The sequence below is a fragment of the Danio rerio genome, chromosome 15 (genome assembly GCF_052040795.2).
Source record: "Danio rerio strain M-AB ecotype USA chromosome 15, GRCz13ab, whole genome shotgun sequence".
Taxonomy (NCBI): Eukaryota; Metazoa; Chordata; class Actinopteri; order Cypriniformes; family Danionidae; genus Danio; species Danio rerio.
Genome location: NC_141035.1, coordinates 14,569,929 through 14,592,133, shown reverse-complemented (window position 1 = coordinate 14,592,133; position 22,205 = coordinate 14,569,929). Strand labels below are relative to the sequence as shown.

The following is a 22,205-nucleotide window of genomic DNA, read 5'->3' as shown; positions in this document are numbered from 1 at the left end:
TCCTGTCCTAGGTTTGTCTGACTCTGCTCCCCAAGGCAAGTTGTAATGCATTTTTTTCCTATGTGCATTAATACATCACTGTGTATTACCAATGATTCAATTCAGTGTTTAATTTCTAACTGTTTCCTATCAGGGGAAAAGGGGAAGGAACTGAGCCCATTTGGATATGGTAAGAATCAATACTTACAAAAGTGTGCACACACACACACATACCTTATTTACTAGCAACACTCAAACATTAGGATATCAATTATTGGGTTACAATCCCTATAAATTGTGCCACCTATATAGTCACACTTAATATATAATACAATTCAACTGTGTTATCCGAATAAAATTACATCCTGCGGATGCAGCATATCTAAATGAGATCTTAAAGCAATTATCTACAGTATTTGCTGTAACAAATTAAAATATTATAATTATTTCTAGAATACCATTTTAAGGGATAGTTCACCATTTATTAATCATTTACTCTCCTTCATAGTGTTTAAAGCAGTGGTCCAGAGTGTACTTTAAAGGCTTGGTTGTGTTTATAAGGTGCAAAAAAACAAAACGAAACAAAAAGTTACTTAAAAAAATTACTTAAATTAATTACAGCTATTATTTACATCATATTTTCTAGTTCCTCTGAAAGGCCCGTCCTCAAGAGGCTCTGATTGGTAAGCAAACATAATGTGCTTTGATTCACAGATTGGCTCTACCTCACCCGGAAAAGTGCCATGACCCTACAAAAACACAGTTTTGTGCTGTGTAAACACAGTCAGTCAAAGTAGCGGTTAGCAGTATCAGTTTGTGCCGGAATCAGACAGAAAATGGACACAGAGGACACAGCTGAACATCACACCTACTCTCTAAAATAAAATATGACAAGTGTCTTCAAAATTTCATCACCTTAGAATTATAAAATTATTCTATCTGACATTTTTGTCAAAATTAAGTTAATGACATAGTCTTAATAAATGACAACCTTTTTACATGATGTGATGTTTTTTTATAAGTTTTACATTTTAAGACTTTTTATTAAAAAAAAAAACAAAAAAGGTTTTATCTACAAAGCCGACCTCTAGCCTGCATTTCAAATACACACACACACACACACACACACACACACACACACAAGGACCAATCAGGATCAGCTTTCTTTGTCTTTTCACCAGACTGCTCCATTGAAAGAGGGAAAGACCAAATAGACACACAAAACTACTTAAGTCAACTTAAATCACTAAAAATGACTAAATAATGCTGCACCACACAAAATTGAGAAAAAACCTGAAAAGATGTGTTTAAATGTGATGATTTAGAAGCATTTTGTTTTTACATTTTACATTGAGATGAAATGTAAACTTGACTTTATAGTAACAGAAACACTTATTTAAAAAAAATAAATAAATGTGAAATATTTTACCAAATTAATTACATAAAATTAACATCTGCACTGGATAAAATATTTAGCACAGCCTTGCATGCTTAATTTTAAAAAGAAAAAATATATTCATCCTAAAACATAACAATAAAGGTAGAAAGCAAAAATGTAACTCTCAAGCATAAACATGTTGTTACAACACCAAATTATATATTATTTTGATTGTATTTCTTGAAAAGTAGTCCTTCAATTAATGATCTGCCAGATAGAACCTTATAGTTCCAAGCGGAAAAAGACTTTAGAATTAGAAAGTTCTATCTGCATTTGCCCTGTGTTACAATGACCAGCGATCGCTCTCCGGAGATCGCTGGTTCCCACTATAATCATGGACTACACTTCCTCCTTCCTCTGGACTACATATGCATACATGCTCTCCGGTCACACTCACGCCTGCTCACTCATCTAAACTGATTACACTCGCATCACCTGAGAACTTTTAGAGACTGATTACACACCCTTCATAAGCCACTCATTCACCCATCCAGTTTGCCGAGTCTTGTTATCTTTCACAGTAGCATTACAACACGTTTCCCAGTCTTGTTATCCTGTGTACCGACCATTAGCCTTGTTAGCCTTTTTGTCTTTGCCTGCCGCCTGCCTTACTGATCTCTTGCCTGTATTCGACTGTGATTCTGGATTGTCTTCTCAGCCCTGTTTGCACCTGTGTTGACCATTGCTTGCCTAACCACGAATAAACCGGCATTTGGATCTTACCTTTTTTAGTGTATGTGTCAACCCCTTCACAACACCCTGTTTGTTTTACCCCAATTTGCAAATGTAAGAGCATTTTGATAATTTACATGTAGAGTACATTTAGGGTCTCTGTCATGTTAATGTATGAAAGAGAACTGTTACACACATATTGTTTGCTGTATGGAATGCAAAAAAACTTTGAAGCTCAATATCTCAAAATCATTCAGAATGCAGATAGAACCTTATAATTCTAAGGTGACAATATATTAGATTTATAAGCAAGTGTAAGTCATATCAAACGTTCACATATCTTTTACTAGTTTGTTATTTGACATTTAGAACATATGGAAAATGGCCGCATAAAGAAACACTGCAGCGCTGGTAAGGATTGTGGATTTTTACAACGGTTTGACTGGTAAATATGAATTTGTAGCTAAATTGTTACCATGCTAAACAGCATTTCCCAGTGTTTACATCCTTGTTTGCATCCTTGCTACAAGATACCTTTGATGCTAGAAACTGTGCATGTAATAGATCAATTTTAACAAATAAGACACTTACAGGTTGTGGCTCACAATCTACAGCTTTCTCTATTATAGTTGAAGCTGCTCCATTGAGGAGTTTTTAGCTGAATCCAGCACTGAACTGGGAGAGATTCTGGAAGCTGTCCTTTGTCAAATGCTAGCTGTATCTTTTTTTATAATTATCTAGAACATAGTTAAAATTAAACTGTAAGCACTTCTCTGTTTGTATCATGCCCTATGGAAGCCCAATTTAGAAACAGAAAAATCTCTGTGGAAAAGCAGCATTTTGACGACATTTTAGCTTTCTCTGCTATAACATTACATCGCCCCTTTGCTAAGCATGGCATATGCGCATAACCTGAAGCATTTGTGATCTCACTAGCCTGGATAATTTTTTTTTTTTTTAGTCCCTTAACTTTGTTTGCTGTAGGCTTTGCTAAGCTAACTCTGGAAAAGCCAATATCTCCCTTTGCATTGAACTTTTGAACATATTACATTCAGAGATGTTGTTTATGTTCACACAACTACGATATACATCAACAAAAGTTTAAAATATGATATCATAGTGGACCACCACTTTAAACCTTGATGAGTTTCTTCTGTTGATCAAAAAAAAAAAGAAAAAAAAAGAAGATGTTTTGACGAATGCTGGTTGCTGGAATCTATCTACTTTGATAGTAGGATTAAAAATACTAAGTCAATGGGTGCCAGCTACTAACATTCTTCAAAATCAGTTATTTTGTGTTCAACAGTAAGAAAAGGAACTTAAACTGGTCTTGAACTATTGAAGGGTGATCAAATGATGGCAGAATCTTTTTTTTGTATTAGGAGAAACTCCCTATAAAATGTGTAGGCTCTTTGAAATTTGATGAACTTCTTAATTATTTGAAGAGACTTCACTTTATTATTGTACTATGGTATAATTGTATCATTCTGAGAATGGATTAAATCACCATAAACATAGGTCAGTGCACAACATGAGGCAAAATGGGCTACACAACATCACTCACAGCACAATTTTAGATTTGACCTCATCAAATAGTGAGTGTACAATAGTGTAAACACTAATCGTTCTTGATACATCCTTGCTGACAGTGAAAAACCGCCTACTGACCTGTCAATCAACTATTTAAATCTAGAATTATAATATCACATGTGGTATAGGGTCACAAAAGTGGAATGATCATATCACATTGCTCTCTTGTCAAACTTCAAGTTATACAGAAAAGAAAGGTTATAAAGGGAGAAAAGTTATGAAACCATCACAGCCGACACTAGATCAGGCTGTACAAACAATCTGAACAGCAAGAGGGGCAATTGTCAGGGAAGAAAACAAGAGGCCAGTTCCATCACTGACAGAACACCAGTGCTCTTGGCTGCCCAGAAATCAACAAGCCCTTCAGCTTTGACTGGTTGGAGAGTGGCTGGAGGCAAGACTCTTCTGCCACAATTGCAACATCATGCCTGGATGTCTTCAACATCTTTCCACCTGTCCGTCCATCTGTCTGTCAATCCCCCCCTAACATCCACCTATGCATTCATCCATCCATCCATCCATATATATATATATATATATATATATATATATATATATATATATATATATATATATATATATATATATATATATATATATATATATAATCTCTATCAGAGGTCGCTTTAACTGAATATTTTCCGTCATTGACAGATTTTTTTCAGCAGTGACGGAAAAATCTGAAATTGATCCGTCATTTTGACGGATTATGCTGAGAGGGATCGATTGTAATTTGTTGCTAACTGTAATTCCCATTCCTGTCCAGCTGATGGCGATTATCCTTGTTTTGTCTCCTCTTGTCACCGCTGTGTAGTTGCAAAAACAGACAAACCTGCCAACAACACAATCTTGTTTTTCCCAGGAGTCTCCTTTTTTTCAGACCCATCTCCCGCATCGTTCTATCTCCCAGGAAACTCCTGGAATTCCACCACCTCCCCCCGCTCTTCAGCTTTTTGGTACGGTCCCCATGCGCACCGAACACAACGCACAACCGTCCCCATACCTGCTCTACGCCTTTCAGTTCGCGTGCACCACACCTACCCCTTCCGCTCTTCACTAGCTGAAGTAGCTCTAGTAATTCCGGGCTCCAGTGTGGCAGCAGAACGCGGCTTCAGCCTCCAGAACAAAATAAACTATCCGGAGAAGTCGACTTTCCGAGGCAAAGACACAGAATTTAATGACAATTGCCTCTGCATCAGTCTCCCTTGATGCGCCTGATTACACACAGGCAAGCACCCAGTTCAGGTTGGCGCAGGAGGAAGATGAGTTAAGGCAGATAGGAGTTTTTGTTTGTTTGTCAAATAAATAAATGAATAATTTAGCCTATATGCTCGTCGTGCAAGTTCATTATTAAAATATGAATGAAAAAAGCGATTAGAAAATAATTAAATGCTAATTAAACGACGGTCAATAATAGGTTATGAGGGAATTTTTACAACCCTCTCTGTCAAAATGACAGACAAGAGAAAGTCTAACTCAACCTCTAATATCCATTCATTCTATACATCCATCATGCATCCACCTATCAATACAACTTTCCATCCACCCATCAATATATACATCCACCATACATCCACCTATCAATTAATCAGTCCAAGAATTTATCCATTCATTTAACCACCCACCCATCTATCCATAGCATTTATCTATTCATCCACCCATGCATTTATCATACTTCTCTATTCCATGTACCATCCATCTATTCATTGTCTGCCCATCCATCCATGCATGTACTTATTTATGCATCTACCCATCTGCCCATCATCCTTTCATATATCCATGCACCATCCATCTATTCCTTGTCTTTCCATCCATCCATGCACTTATCTATTAATCTACCCTTGCATCCATCATACTTCCATATACAGTATCAATGTACTATCCATGTATTTCTTGTCTGTCTATCCATCCATCTACTCATGTATCCATCATACTTCCATATATCTAAGCACCATCTATTCCTTGTCTGTCCATCCATCCATCTATGCATGCATTTATCTATGCATCTATTATCCATCCATCCATCCATCCATCCATCCATCCATCCATCCATCCATCCATCCATCCATCCATCATACTTTATCCATCAATCCATGCATGCATTTATTTATTCATCTACTCATGCATCCATCATTCTTCCATATATCCATGTACCATCCATCTATTACTTGACTTTATATCTGTCCATCCATCCATCCATCCATCCATCCATCCATCCATCCATCCATCCATCCATCCATCCATCCATCCATCCATCATACTTCTATATTTACATGTACCATTCATCCATCCATCTATACTTCCATCCATCCATCCATCCATCAATCCATGTTTGCATTTATCTATTAATCTACCATGCATCCATCTCACTTCCATATACAACCCGGGCTCATTGTGGAAATGTGGCCCCGCGGACGTTTCTGCGGACCGCGATTTACTTCCTGGGAGGTACGTATTCGAGCGTTTTTTTTTTTTGTTTTCGCGGATCTCGGGGGCGCACCATTCTCACGCAAAAAAAGCCGCCGGATCGGGGAAAAAAAAAAAAAGCAAAAGCACTCCTCTTCGATTTCGACCACGTTTTCGGATCGCACCGCGTTCTCGCCCTCATTTTTCGGATTCCGTTTTTTGTCTCACCTGATTTCCGGAACCTGCTGTTCCCCGGACTCGATCCCGGTCGTCGTCCACCGCGGCCGGCTCCGGCTCCTCCTCCTCGTCCGGGGCCTCCGCTCCGCCGACGCAACGCTGTGAGCTAGACGGACAAACTGATTGCGTCGGGAAAGCCCTCCACTCGGAGGCGAGCCATCGGCCGGCGAGCGCGAAGAGGAGGGGCGGAGCGGCGCCACACCGCCCTGCAGCGTTCGCTCGAAAAAAAACAAACGCGGCCTTTACGTACCTCCGGCCACGTAAATCGCAGTCTCCAGAAACGTCTGCGGGGCTACGTTTCCAGAATGAGCTTGGGTTGTCCATATATCAATGTATTATCCATGTATTCCTTGGATAATACATTGATATATGTATATCAATGTATTATCCATGTATTCCATCCATCCATCCATCCATCCATCCTTCCATTCATTTATCTATTTATCTACTCATGCATAATCATTCTTCCATATATCTATGCACTATCCATCTATTTCTTGTCTGTGCATCCATCCATCCATGCATGCATTTATCTATGCATCTATCATCCATCCATTCATCCATCTATACTTCCATATATCCATCAATCCATGCATGCATTTGTCTATTAATCTAACCATGCATCCATCATTCTTCCATATATCCATGTACCATCCATCTATTACTTGTCTGTTTATCTGTCCATCCATCCATCCATCCATCCATCCATCATACTTCTATATATACATGTACCATCCATCTAACATCCATCCAACCATCCATCCACCTATACATACATCATTCTTCCATCAAACCATCCATCCATTATCCATCCATCCATCCATCCATCCATCCATCAAAATGTCCACCCAACAATTTATATATTCATCTTTTAATAAATATTTCCATCCATACATCAGTCAGTCCATTCATCCATGCATCAATCAATATTTCCACCCATCCATCATCCATCCATCCATTCAAATTCACCCTATTTACTTTCTTAATTTAAATTACTTGATTATAAAATGTACTAATGCATATTCCTTAACATAATACGCTACCATGTTATACTGCATTCATAACACACTATTATTATTACGTTTTTGTCTCTTGAGTCTTTCTTGAATGATATATCTGCAAATTGAAATGCTTTATCTCTTATCCAGACTATGAGAGTTTGAGGATCGGGGGCTTGGCGTTCGCCGTTGTGCTGTTTGCTCTGGGAGTGCTCCTTATTCTCAGTAAGAAATATATTACTTTGAAATTACTGTGGGAAAAAAAATGAGATTACAGCACAATAGCTAAACTAAGCAGCCTCTCATAACATACAAATTATGAAGCAGTGGCTTTTTTCAACTGAGCATGGGATAAAGCTATATCGTGAAAATAGAGATGAATGAGTAAATGTCACACTTGGTGACAGAGATATCAATGAAGCCATGCAAGCTATTAACATCTCAGGAATAGCATATGTAAAGAATTATTATCTCCTGTTATCCCAGTCATTATCCCAGAATAAATCCTGACAGGTAATTTGTATAATTTGATATTCATCAGTTTGATCTAAATTGCTTTGCTTGTGTGCAGGCCGCAGATGCCGCTGCAGTATCAACCAGAAACCCAGGTTAGTCCTACTCAAACCTCTATGAAACTTGGTCATTATAGTAACAAGGGATTTGGTTGAACAGAAAAAAAAGTTTATGCCACTATAATTGTTTATAGTGTTAATTAGGTATGTTTACATGCATTTAAGTTTAAAAAACACTTTTTTTTCTTAAAATGTACATTGTATCTTCAACCCCTTTCTCACAGTGTCTGAAAAAGTTTATTTAAGTATTGGGTCTCTGTAAATCTCTGCTTTCCTGCTCTGATTGCTCAGCCTGTTGTGATTGGTCAATTACGGAATGGGTCAGAAACCAAATGCTAATTTCCATAACCAAATTGTACAAATTTCAACACATCTGTTTGAGTACAAATCACTGTCTTTTGAAAGTAGGCGTAATGTGCAATATTTTGGCATGTTGACAACATGAACCAAACTTTGCTTGATACAAAATGGACTGCAGTGTATAAGACTTTGGTGGCAGTTTATACAGAGTACATATTTATTTTCCAATGCACTATTTTTCTATTGTTTTTCTAAGTAATCATGCTTGTGAGAGGTATGTGACCCTTACGCTCAAGTCTCACATCTTTTGAAGCACCACGCATGCAAGCACCTCAATTTTTAGACACCATCTTAAACTTTTTACAGCCAGTGCTGCTGATCAATATCAGTTACAAAGCAGTGAACCATTCAAAAGAACTCTAAGGTGTGATAATCCTTGTAAGATTGTTTACAGGCATTCAGTGTCCAGATAGCCTCTCACTTTATGCTGATTTTTTTCAAACCATTCCTGAGCACTAAGTCGCGCAATTTTAGAAGCAAAGATGTGTTTGAGCCCTTATTCTGCAAAAACAACTGCTTGTATTACTTTATCCCAGTTATTTCATGGGTATTGTGGTGCTTCCACAAACCAATAAAAAGTAGGCACTTTAAATAAAATAAAACCAATAAAAAGTAGGAACGCTATGTTCTGAGGTGTAATAGTTTTAAAGTGCAGTTAATAGTGCAGTTAATAGTTGTAAATTTGTACTAACCTACATATTTAATCCAAAAATAGCATCAAACTGTCAAAATGAGTGATGTGACAGACAAGTGTATGGATATATTAGATTAGATTCAACTTCATTGTCATTACACATGTACAAGTACAAGGCAACGAAATGCAGCTTAGGCCTAAGCAGCAGTGCAATAGTAGCAAGTGCAGGATATAGGTATAAGTTATAAAGTGCAGTTATAGTGAAACTATGGTGATATTTACAGATGGATGTACTATGAACATTATATAGAGGTTGTATTAGCTATAAACAGAGGTTTACAAAAACTGAATATAGGTACAGATTGCTATTAGTAATCGAAAGTGTCCATATAGTTAAATTTATAAGCATATAACATGTTCACTGAGAGTTAAGATAAGTGAAGTTTATTTTTAAACTAATTTCGAGAGGATCACTTGCTTATGATTGACCGGAGCTGGTCCCACATTAGCTAACACATGATTTACCAATCAGATGTTCCATACCACAGTCGTCTTCGTTATGAAGAAACCCCCATTCCACCCCTGTCTCCTTTCCTAGATTGGCCAGCTTGGAGGCCCAGCGGTTAGCACTGTTGCCTTACAGTAAGAATGTTACTGGTTTAAGTCCTTACCAGGCCAGTCGACATTTCTGGATGGTGTTTACATGTTCTCCCCATGCTCGCTTGGGTTTCCCCCAGGTCCCCCGACTTCCTCACACCATTCAAAGACATGGGACTAAGTTAATTGACTAATCTAAATTGGCACCATAGATGAGCTCCTAGACAGCAGTATAGCAATCCCAAATTTGTCATTAGCCATAAACAGCAGAGGAGTTCTTGAGATCTACCTGAGCTCAAACTTGCCCTGCAAACGGGAGGGAGCCCCGAGCTTGAGGATCTTACAAGCTCATGGCTCCCTCCAGGGACAGCATGCTAAACACACTTTATAATCAATCAACAGCTACAGTAAGTGTGGACTCTTGAAATATTCGTAGTTACCAGAATAACCCTTGTTATTAGTTTCAGTGGTTGTAATCTGGGAAAAGCATACCTTGTAATTAATAAACAGAAGCATGCAACACCCGTGCAGGTTTGTTCAGGAACTAAGATTGGAATTGCTGATAAGTTGTTTTTGATCACGAGTTCTTTTTTTGTGAGACAAACTTTTTATCACGCACTTTGAACAACTATATTACACATTATATCAAGTGGAATTTCCAACTTGACACCATTGGGGCACTTTAACCTAAGGTATATTTTATATTTTCTCAGGGCTCCAGGAGATGAAGAAGCCCCAGCAGAGAATCTCATGGTTTCCAAGAGTAAGACCGAGTGTTATTTTCACTATTTTTGGTAATTTTGTTTTTTAAACTGACCACTTTTTAACTTCTATTTATTTCACTCTTTCTTGCTTATAAAGCCAAGGAGACTCCTACAGCAGAAAACTGAAAGAGACCAGGTACAGCATCTATCCTTATGAGAATGATTAGAGAATCAAAATGACTGCTCTATTTTGTCATGTCTGCTTCTCTATTTGTTTGCAGTGTTGTTAAACACATAGCCATGGTTGAACAACTTTACTAAAGCTGAGGATGGTGATGATGATGAAGCTGATTCCAGACCATGGCTATGATTGCAGACAGAGATTTTGTGGGAGGAGGAGACTATGACTTGGATTTTTAATGGGCCAGTGTCTTGTACGTAGACCTCTAGTCCTGTCAGGTGAAATCAGTATCTGTATCCGTCTTTCCGTCTTTGCCCTTTTGCGACAGTCCGTCTTGAGTGAGTTGTTTTAGCAAAAGTAGCCACTTTCTTCTAACCACTGTTAATGTTTCTTGGCTCCTCCCCCAACTGAACGTGTACGTACAGATTAAAGGAACGGTTCAACCAAAAATGAATGTTATTATTCCCTTCTGATTCAAGTTATGAGCTAACTCCCGCAAGTTATTTGTTGTAAGTATAGCACAAATTGAGAAGATTATTTAAGTAGCCTTTATTATATAATGATAAGCTAAAAAAAAAAAAAAATTAACGCAATAATTTTCATTTTTGCAAGAACTGTTCCTTTTAATAATTTAGTCTCAACGTCTAACAGTGAAAAACTGTTAATGTTATTGGTGGTGTTACCACTTGTTATTGTCATTTGCATCCCACCTGCTGTGTTCCTCTTTTAGATTGTATAGATTATATGCAGACATATTTAAATACACTTGCGTACTATTAATTCACATGTAATGCAGAATATATATTTGAATATACAGTGTATGCATGTGTGTGCGTGTATGGATAGATCTATTGTAGAGCTTGAATGCGTGTGTGCATGACTGCCCACGTTTAGGGCAGCTCCTCCCGACAATCTTTCAATCATTGCACCCAGACCAAGCACAAAAACAGAACAGCTACACCACTGTACCACAGGGGGTGCCATTGTGCTGTCCCCTGATCAGCTGCAACACTGCCGGGCACAATACTGCCCTCATTTGGACCCACAGCCTAAACATCTGCGGCCTCAGAATGAGACCGCAGGAGCAGTTCACTTCACCATAGTGCCGCTAACCTGTGTCCTTTACCTTTCCATCGCACGTTTACTGTAGCGTATGTATTAGCATTCTTAATGGGATAGTTCACTCAAAAATATTGATATTTTGTCTACTCACCATTGTGCCAATAGAAATTAACCAACAAAAATGTATGTTTATGGGAAATACAAAAGATATTTTATTGGATGTCTGAACCCAGCAGGCACAGGACGTCAACATGATGTCAGACTGATGTTGTACCCCAACGTCAAGGGGGCGCTACATTTTGTTTGAAAATTAAAATTGTGTTGACATCAGAACCCCAATGTCAGGCCGACATCAATGTCCAACCTAAAATAAACCAAATATCAATGTCTAATGAAGTTACAGCTTGGCATTGTGTGGACGTTACCACTATGACTTCTATCAGACGTTGGATTTTGGTCGCCTTACCTGTCAAATAAATGTCGGTATATGACATCAATATGACACTGGTTTAAAATGTTGGCTTGACATTACATTTTGGCCACTTTCTAACACAACCTAAAATCAACCAAATATCAACGTCTTTTGATCTGTTTATTGGACGTCAAATTAACATTGTCCTTAGATGCTGATTAGACATCGAATTTTTGTCACTCGTCATGGCTTAAATCTAACCTAATATTAACATCTTATGATGTTGTTTGCCTGCTGGGAAGGTTCTTTTACAATGAAGAAAGTGTACTTCAGTTTCGACAGACAATAATAGTGACAAAAATGTCTGACAATGTTGTCATTTATAATATATATTTTTTTTTTTTCAATTGTTAAACAACTTGCCACCTTGTGTTCAAACTAAATAATGCAAAATCAATAAGGCATGAGCTAGCTAAATATTTATATTTATGGTGTGCATTATGCTAATTGTTAAATACCACATGTACAGCCTAGTGGCCTATGTAATTTCAAAAAATATGCAAAGGCAAATTATGAGCTACAAAGAAAACAAGTGATCAAAACCAGGAATAAAAGTTTTTCCAAAGAAACTAGTTAAATAAGCCCACTTTTATTTATTTCAGTAGTTCAAATGTTTTTGTTTGTTTGTTTGTTTGTTTGTTTGTTTGTTTGTTTGTTTGTTTGTTTGTTTGTTTGTTTGTTTTTGTACATTTACATGCACTTTTAAAAATAAATTGATGATGATTTTTTTTTTTTTTTTTGCTTTAATCATATGCATTGCAATGTTCATTTAAATTCAATCCCATTACTATTTCATTACATTTCTGTTTGTGTCAAACCATTTTCATTGATGAAACAAAAGCAGACTAACGCTGATTTAAACAGAAAAAAAAACAGTTTACTATGGTATAAAAACAGCACTACAACACAAAAAAGAGAGATCCATTTAGAAAGTTACTTACTTAAATTTAAAATGAATTAGCTGTAGTTAAAAAAAATAAAATAAATAAATATAAATAAATGAACAAATAAAAACGCTGAGTTTTTCTCTCCTTAGGACTTATGTATTCTCTGTCGCCATCTTGTGGCTGATAGCCGCCAATCTCCAACATAATAAATATTTAAAATAGGCACTAAGTTTATAAATAAGCTGCATAGTTGCAATCTAAACAACTACACTCTAGCCTAAAAAAAGCCTCAAAAGTACTGCTGTCCTGCAGCTGCAATATTTGTCAAACTGTAGTGAGTTTAATGATCTGCTGTCACTATAGTCTGCAAGAGTGTTGTTATTGCAGAATATCACACTGCTAACAGCCAATCAGATTCGAGAACCAGACAGAACTGTTGTGTTGTATATAGTTTTAATTTAGTCAAGCTGAGTTCACATCAAATGTGGAAATAAGTTGTACGTTAGCTATGCAAGTGAGCAAATAGAGGTGGATTATTGCAGCATGGTGAAAATGACATAGAATGCGTGACATGTTTGACATGGAAGTGCGGAACTCACCTTAATCACATAAGTTCACATAATTAAACACAAGCAAACAAACTGCAATTGGGGAAAAACATTCCATGAGTAAACTAGAGATGGTGACATGGTGCTCCATGTTTGGCATGAACCCAGCAACAGTGTTTTGGTAATAAAGACTTAATTTGCTATTGGATCAATCAGCAATTGTGACTGTATCTCCTGAATGAATGATTCATTGACAAATGCAATTTTTAAACATGATAATATTGTTTTGATCCTAACAGAAGTCATCCATTTTATATTGACATACATACTGTAAGTTTAATCTTCAAATGTTAGGGTGGTTGAAAATACTTTTTTTTACTATGTATTTATATGGCAGCTGCAAAAATGTAGATTTAAATGTCCCAGTGGTAGAAAGATCTCTAGAAATATCTACAATTAACGTAAACATTTTATGGCTTTCAAATCACAATGGTAAACATGTGATGACAGAATAAATATATTTTTAGTGAACTATCTCTTATGGGTTCAATGGGACCAAAATGTCGGCTTCTCAGAGACCAATCATTGCATTAGTGTGCGTCTGCGTACTGTATGATCCACACATGACTTTGCTGTGATCGAAATGTTGGTCAGTTTATAAAAAGAAAAGCATTTCACAGAATATTAGTCATTTATATTTAAGAACACAGTCTAATGCTACAGATGCTTTGCTAGTAGAGAGAAATTGAATACATATTCGTCTCATCTCTGTGCAGCTGCTGTGTTTGGCCGCTCTTTGTGCTTCTAAATAAATAAAGTCCTTATTCTGACAGGGATCAGTGTGTTGGCTTATTTTTTTCCCTTTTCAGGAGTCTGAACAGGGATGACAAACATCAGTCAATCTTTTTTCTTCCTCTCGCTCCTTTAAAAAGGTCATATATCACTTGCCAGAATGAAAAAAAAAACTTCAATATGTCAGGTAAAATTTTATTGAAACCCTCCGGACTTGGTTATCTATCAAAATGATTGATTTGTAGCATTTAGCGTCCTGCTCTGCCAAATAAAACAGTCCATTTCAAGTCAATTACAAGCTCTCTGAGGTCTCAAAGTCAAGAAACAATATGGCCCCGATCAGTCTTCGCTTTTATACTGTGATGTAATTGGACGTCCCTTGGGCAATGATTCCAAAGGTTGGGCTCCGCGGTATTTTATCTTAGTTTGAAGGCCAGTGTTTATGGGCTAATAAATGCGTTTCAAAGAATTGTGGGGCGGCCAGATTTACGAATGCTCTGGGAGGGATGAAATACACCTCACTTAAGGAACTAAATACACACTCACACTCACACACACACGCACACATTAGTCAGGAGCTCAGGAGGAAGAGGAGCCTTTCTACTGTACAGGTGAGCTGAGAAGAGATGTCATGGAATTTATTTATTCATTTTTATTATTTAATACATTTTTTTTTTTGCAGAATGTTACACAAGAATGTTTCCCTTGATTTGTTGTTCCATTGTTGGCAAATGAAGACATTTGGGATGTTTAGCAGGGTTTCCGCTGAGTTCATTTAGTCAAATTTAACTTAAAGACCAATTTAGGACTATATTGAAAGAAATTTCAGATTTAAATAGGATTAAAAGGTAAGGATTTTTTTTTTTTATAATGGTCTGGTTGGGCCAATGGAAAAGATAAAAAATCTAATTTAGTTATTTCTTTTCTACATATTTAAAATAATGTTAATAAGTGTTAAAATTGTGTTAATGTTCATGCATATTTTTTCAACAGATTTTTAATTGATATACAACACAATATTTCAGTGGATTTGAGACTTTTTTAGGCCTAAAATGTAGTTTTTGAGATTTAAGACATTGTAAGACTTTTTAGGACCCATCAGACACCCTAGATTTTTTAGTAAGATGTCTAAATTATGCAATATTAACAATATTTCATTTTGGGATTAAAAGTAAACAGTTAAAAATGTTAAAGTCAAATGGATGTGAAATCGGCATGAACTTAGTTTGAGAAGTTGTACTTTGGGGTTAGCGTTAATCCATGCCATGAAATACTAAAAGGTGAAAAAAGGTATAACTTTAAGATAAAATACAATTTGTTTGTTTCACAACACTTTGAACAATGCAATAAAAAAAAAATATATATATATATATATATATTTGCCATTTACTGTCGAGTTAGCATATTCTCGTTGCATTTGCTGCAGTTATTCATTTTGAGGTTTAAATGATCCATATAAATATCAATTGTTTGCAACATGTTCATAGTTCTTTAATATATATATATATATATATATATATATATATATATATATATATATATATATATATATATATATATATAAAGAAATAAATATAGCTTAAAGAGGCTAATATTTTTTTTTTTACCTTAAAATAGTTCTTAAAAAATTTAAAACTGCTTTTATTCTAGCTAAAATAAAACAATTAAGACTTTCTCCAGAAGAAAAAAAAAAATTAAACATACTGTGAAAATGTCCTTGCTCTGTTCAACATCATTTGGGAAATATGAAGGTATATATATATATATATATATATATATATATATATATATATATATATATATATATATATATATATATATATTAGAGGTGTGAACCTATACTGGTCTCGTGGTTCGGTTACAATTACCATGCCATTGAGTCAGTTCAATTCGATATCTCGGTGCAGCGACGATACACACACATACACAAGATAGACAGCACCAAATAAACAAACACGCACACACACACACACACACGCCATGCACGCTTGCTTGCTCGCTCATTTTGGAGCGATATTATGAGATCGCCCACTCCTGTTCAAATTACACCAGAGTTACCGACCGCTGTCGCTCTTTATTCAGAAATTTATTCCCGGGCCGCATGAAATCTGGTCGGGTCCCATGACAATGCACAGGTACAGCCAGGGGAATGCATACCTATATCCAGAGGTATCGTTGTAACAGCCGAGAAATTAGTAAAATTGTGCACAGTTTCTGCATTTTTAAGTAGTTGGCGCCTGAAGCGTTATAAATACCCGCGCTCACCTCGCTCGCAATAGAGCGCATATGAGGTAACCGGTTATGATTATTATTGAACCGATATCAAATTGTCTGCGTCTGCGTTGTGGTGCACCAAAGAACATATATAGTTGAAGTAAGAATTATTAGCCCCCTTTTGATTTTTTCTTTTTTTTTTTAATATTTCCCAAATTATGTTTAACAGAGCAAGAAAATTTTCTCAGTATGTCTGATAATATTTTTTCTTCTGGAGAAAGTTTTATTTGTTGTAGTTCGACTAGAATAAAAGCAGTTTGAATTTTTTTTAAAAAACCCAATTTTGGGACAAAATTATTAGCCCCTTTAAGCAATTTTTTTTTGATAGTCTACAGAACAAACCATCGTTATACAATAACTTGCCTAATTACCCTAACCTGCCTAGTTCACCTTATTAACCTAGTTAGGCCTTTAAATGTCACTTTAAACTGTATAGAAGTGTCTTGAAAAATATCAAGTAAAATATTATTTACTGTCATCATGGCAAAGATAAAATAAATCATAAATAATTTTCTAAAACTATAATGCTTATAAATGTGCTGAAACAATCTTCCCTCCATTTAACAGAAATTTGAGAAAAAAATAAGCAGGGGCGCTAATAAGTCAGGGGGGCTGATAATTCTGACTTCAACTGTATATATATATATATATATATATATATATATATATATATATATATATATATATATATATATATATATATATATAATACAATATAATACAAAAAGGTGAAAAAAAATGTATAACTTAAAGATAAAATACAATTTGTTTGTTTCACAACACTTTGAACAATGCAATAAAAATAATTCATACTTGCATTTTACTGTCGAGTTAGCATATTCTCTTGTTGCATTTGCTGCAGTTAATCATTTTGAGGTTTAAATCATCCTTAAAATGCATCACGGTGCATATATATAATATAAATATAAATGCATAATATATATATAACATAACATAATATATATATAAATGCATATATATATATATATATATATATATATATATATATATATATATATATATATATATATATATAATAGTTTTCTTGACACTTCTTAATAACAAATGTTTAAATTTAATCTAAAAATCAGGCTCATCCACAAAATATTGATTTTTTCACGAGTTAAGTAAATTTAATTGTAATTAATATAAACATGTCTGAAAACATTGCACCTTATTTATGCAAATAAATAAACAAGAATTTGGAACAAATGTCATGCAATTTACAGAATAAAACAAAAATTACGCTTTACTCAAAACACAACTACAAATTTTATATTGAGCGAAAGAGATAATTTTTAACTGGTTATTTGTTCATTTCTTTCTTTCTTTCTTTCTTTCTTTCTTTCTTTCTTTCTTTCTTTCTTTCTTTAACATAGCTGTGTGTGTACTTGTTTATGTAGTTTAAGCATGATAGCATTTCATGGGTTTGACCTAGGTGTTATCGGTAGACCTAGGTGTTAAGGTAGTTCGCATACCATGTTTCTCGTAGTTTGAAGAAAAAAACAAACCAAAAAAAAAAAAAAAAAAAAAAAAAAACATACAAATCCGACTTAAAAAGATCTTTTGACTTTCAAAATTATAGTGTATGTGCACTAGATTTGAAAATACAGATGTCAGGAGCTGTCATCTTATAAATTTGCTATTTATTCATGATCGAAAATGTTGAGCTTAGTATGATCAAATACAAAAGTTTACTAAAACTGTATATATATTAAACACACACACACACACACACACACACACACACACACACACACACACACACACACATATATATATATATATATATATATATATATATATATATATATATATATATATATATATATATATATATATATATATATATATATATATATATATATATATATATATATATATTAGTGATTATTATCTTTACCAGCTTCTATTTATTTATATGAATAACTCAAGGATAAAATGAATACAGGGAGAAATTAAAAAGTAATACAATAGTAAACATGACCTTAAGTATGTAATGCAGACTTTTGCATTGCACTTCATAATGTCTGTTACAAAAGCTTTATGTTACTAGTCAATAATTAATAGTGTGTGGTGCAGTTCGTAAAGCTTTGATCAAGAAGGGTTTAAGCAATAAATAATCACAATTGTGCCCCTAAGTGGAAATGTTAACATAATGAACCAGAAGTACTTTTACTTTAACAAGAACTACATCAAGAAATTGAAAAGCAAACTGTCCTGACGGAGGCTTTATGAGTCGCTTTTTCTTCAAAGCAGCATGAGTTAATCATTACAGTCAAAGATATGGACTGGAAAGTATAGTGCAGTCAATCAATGTAAGCAATGTCTTTAAGAAAGCCTGGAGGAGCTGAAATGAGAGAAATACGGAGTAGAAATGACCCTTTTCTTAAGAATTACCTGTATGGAGCTGAGCTTTATGACCCTTGATATCCTTTTATCAGCTTCAAATCTAAGATCTGAGTCCTTTAAAGATTTTACCTGGAATATTTTTGCTTCTAAAAAAAAAAATTATAATAATAAAATATTTGAGTCAGATTGACTAATAGCTTTTGTCAGTGCAAAACCACCTTTTATTCTTTTTTTTTTTAAATACTTTTACCACAGTGTAAAAAAAATATTGCTGCCTTAAAATTTCTAGTCATCTCAACTTACATCAATCAAGCTGACTAAAATAGTAAGTTTACCACCTACAAAACAAATTGGTAGAAACCTGATTAACTTATTAAAATAAGGTAAAGCAACATAAAAATATATGTTGACTTGACTTGTTATAAAATATTTTATAGTGTAAAGTTACACAGTAAAACATTAGTGATAAAAAAAAGTATTGCTAGATAATTTTGTAGCAGACCTTATAGCCTTGTAGCAGTTTATTTGTAAGAGTTTACAATATGTGATTACATATGTTTAAGGTAAGTTTGGTTTACTAGTATTTGTGCCTTTATTTAACCCACTTTGCACTTTTGCTTTTAGCAGTTTACATGCACCTTATCACTCTGCTTGTTAGTGGCCTAATCCATTAGAGATCATAAAAATTAGCTGCTGCACTGATGTTTTTTAAATGGAATGCATACCTGCAAATCACTTGCTATTTACCCTTATTAGCACCTTCATGTTAATTGACCCTGTTTATAAATACTGCCATCACATGCTATCAGAATTACCATCATGATTCATTCCAGAATTGTACACTGAAAAAAAAAGATGTTTGCAAAATTTTTGCAAACTATTTATATACATTGAATTAAAATCAAACAAATCAAATTTAGTAATGTTCAAGTTAATTTGTTTGTTTAAATTCAGCCCAAAAAAAATGTTTTGTGTGTTGTATTAACCTTAAAAAATAGTAGGTCCAAGAGATCATCTTTGAATAATTTTTTTAGTGTACATTAAGCATTTTCTATTTATTTTCATTGAACTAGAATGATAAACAACACACTGATTACCAATAAACTGAATATATTATTAATATATAATAATGCAAACTGACACTGCCCTGCTCTCGGTCGTGGAGGATCTCAGACTGGCTTAAGCAGACTCTAAATCATCAGTCCTCATCTTGCTGGATTTGTCAGCTGCTTTTGACACTGTAAACCACCAGATCCTGCTATCTACGCTTGAGTCACAAGGTGTTGCAGGCACGGTTATTCAGAGGTTCGGATCTTACCTCTCTAACAGGTCATTCAGGGTGTCTTGGAGAGGAGAGGTGTCCAACCTACAGCATCTAAACACTGGGGTACCACATGGCTCTGTTCTTGGACCACTTCTCTTCTCCATCTACACAACATTGTTGGGATCAGTCATCCAGAAACATGGATTCTCCTACCACTGCTATGCTGATGATACCCAGCTATACCTCTCTTTTCACCCTGATGATCCCTCGGTTCCGGTTCGGATCTCAGCCTGCCTGTCAGACATTTTACACTTGATGAAAGATCATCATCTTCAGCTTAACCTCACGAAAACGGAAATGCTAGAAGTTTCTGCCAAACCGACTCCACATCACAACTTTTCAATCCAGATCAGCGGGGAAACCATTACTGCATCCAAAATGGTAAAAAAAACTTTGAAATAGTGATTGATGACCAACTAAACTTCTCTGACCGCATCTCTAGAACTGCTCGATCGTGCAGATTCGCACTCTACAACATCAGAAAGGTCCGACCCTTCCTATCTGAACATGCAGCTCAACTCCTTGTTCAAGCTCTTGTTCTTTCCAGACTGAACTACTGCAACTCTCTACTAGCTGGGCTCCCAGCTAACTCTATCAAACCTCTTCAGATGCTTCAGAATGCAGCAGCACGTTTGGTCTTTAACGAACCTAATAGAGCACATGTCACTCCGCTACTCATTCGTTTGCACTGGCTGCCAGTTGCTGCTCGCATCAAATTCAAAGCACTGATGTTTGCTTACAAAGCGATTTCTGGCTGCGCCCCTTCTTATCTGCTCTCACTTCTGCAGATTTATAGGCCCTCCAGAAACTTGCGTTCTGTTGCGTCGCCTCGTAGTTCCATCCCAAAGAGGGAAGAAAACGATTTCTCGAACGCTCGCGCTCAATCTGCCCAGTTGGTGGCATGAACTCCCTAACCGCATCAGAATGGCAGAGTCACTCGCTGTCTTCAAAGAGCGACTAAAAACTCAACTATTTAGTCTCAACTTTCCTTACTAATATGCAACTTCCTCTCTGACTCCTCAACTAACTACAAAAAAAAAAATAATAATAATTACTAATGCTTTCCTTCTTAGACTTTATACACCTGAAACTTGCCTATAGCACTCATTCATTGTTGCTCTTATAGTTGTGTAAATTGCTTCCTTGTCCTCATTTGTAAGTCGCTTTGGATAAAAGCGTCTGCTAAATGACTAAATGTAAATGTAAATGTATTAAGTGTGATAAGGAACAAGTTATTATATTATGATTAAGTTGTTTAATGTATTGTTAAAATCGAAAACCTTAGAGTTGTTTTCCACCATTCTCTGCTTTAGCTCAAGATAACCTTAAACAAGATATACTGTATAGCAAAACATGCATTTTCATCATATTTTTGTTTGTCATTACATATACAGTAACATATTAGATATTTGTCATGTTACAAAAAAATGAATGAGAAATTCCCTGAAATATGGTAACATGGTTGACATTTAATCTACTATATCCTGATATATTTTGTAAAAATGAATGAGAGAAGAATAATGACACGACTCAAAGCCTTGCCGAGTTTTCCATCAATTTTATAGACATAAATTGTCTGTTTTTTAAATTCTGGTCCACACATTGGTTAAAAAAGGCATAGCAAACTAAACAGTTCTGATAAAAAGTGACTTTCTCTAATTGATGTGACTTCAAGGCATGTCATTATACTTCTTTTATTAAATTTTGACAAAATGTTTAGGATAGTGTATAGTTTATTAATTGTTTGTCAACTCTGTTATTGTCATATGTCAGCATTTTTCATTCACTTTTTTCAAAACTACAATTGATGATGGTAGAATTTGGTTTTAGACAATGTGGTTTCTGGTTTGGGGTTAACAGCTTGAGATAAAACACAAAATGGTGGAAAATGTCAATTCTGTTATTGTCAACCCTGTAAGTTATTTTGAAGGTTTAATGATAATATAAATAATTAGTAACAGAATAAAATGTTCCCTGTCACATTTAAGGAAAATAAATGAAAATAGCATGAAATGTGTTAGCATTTCTTGAATGAGTCACATGCATGCTTTGATAGACAACCAAAGTAGTCAGATTTTTTTTTTTATTATTATTGTTATTAAAAGTGTTTTATTACAATTAGTTCA

At 35.1% G+C, this 22,205-nt stretch overlaps 1 protein-coding gene across 4 annotated transcripts in view; it reads left to right on the top strand.

Annotated features, from left to right (window-relative positions):
- The window catches only part of fxyd6 (FXYD domain containing ion transport regulator 6), a 47,430-nt gene extending 33,257 nt beyond the window's left edge, over positions 1-14,173 (top strand). Inside the window, exons 3-11 of one of the 4 annotated variants that reach the window (XR_015508373.1) lie at positions 12-35; positions 134-169; positions 7,471-7,545; positions 7,892-7,928; positions 10,197-10,246; positions 10,345-10,383; positions 10,469-11,756; positions 11,958-13,273; positions 13,316-14,173. Coding sequence is in view for 1 of the 4 variants with exons in the window: in NM_199847.1 (NP_956141.1) it covers positions 12-35; positions 134-169; positions 7,471-7,545; positions 7,892-7,928; positions 10,197-10,246; positions 10,345-10,373 (251 nt within the window). In the remaining 3 variants the exon portion in view is untranslated. Of the gene's footprint in view, positions 1-11; positions 36-133; positions 170-7,470; positions 7,546-7,891; positions 7,929-10,196; positions 10,247-10,344; positions 10,384-10,468 lie in introns of all 4 variants that reach the window. The other 3 variants (XR_015508372.1, XR_015508371.1, NM_199847.1) reach the window with 3 other exon arrangements.
- The last annotated feature ends 8,032 nt before the right edge of the window (positions 14,174-22,205 follow it).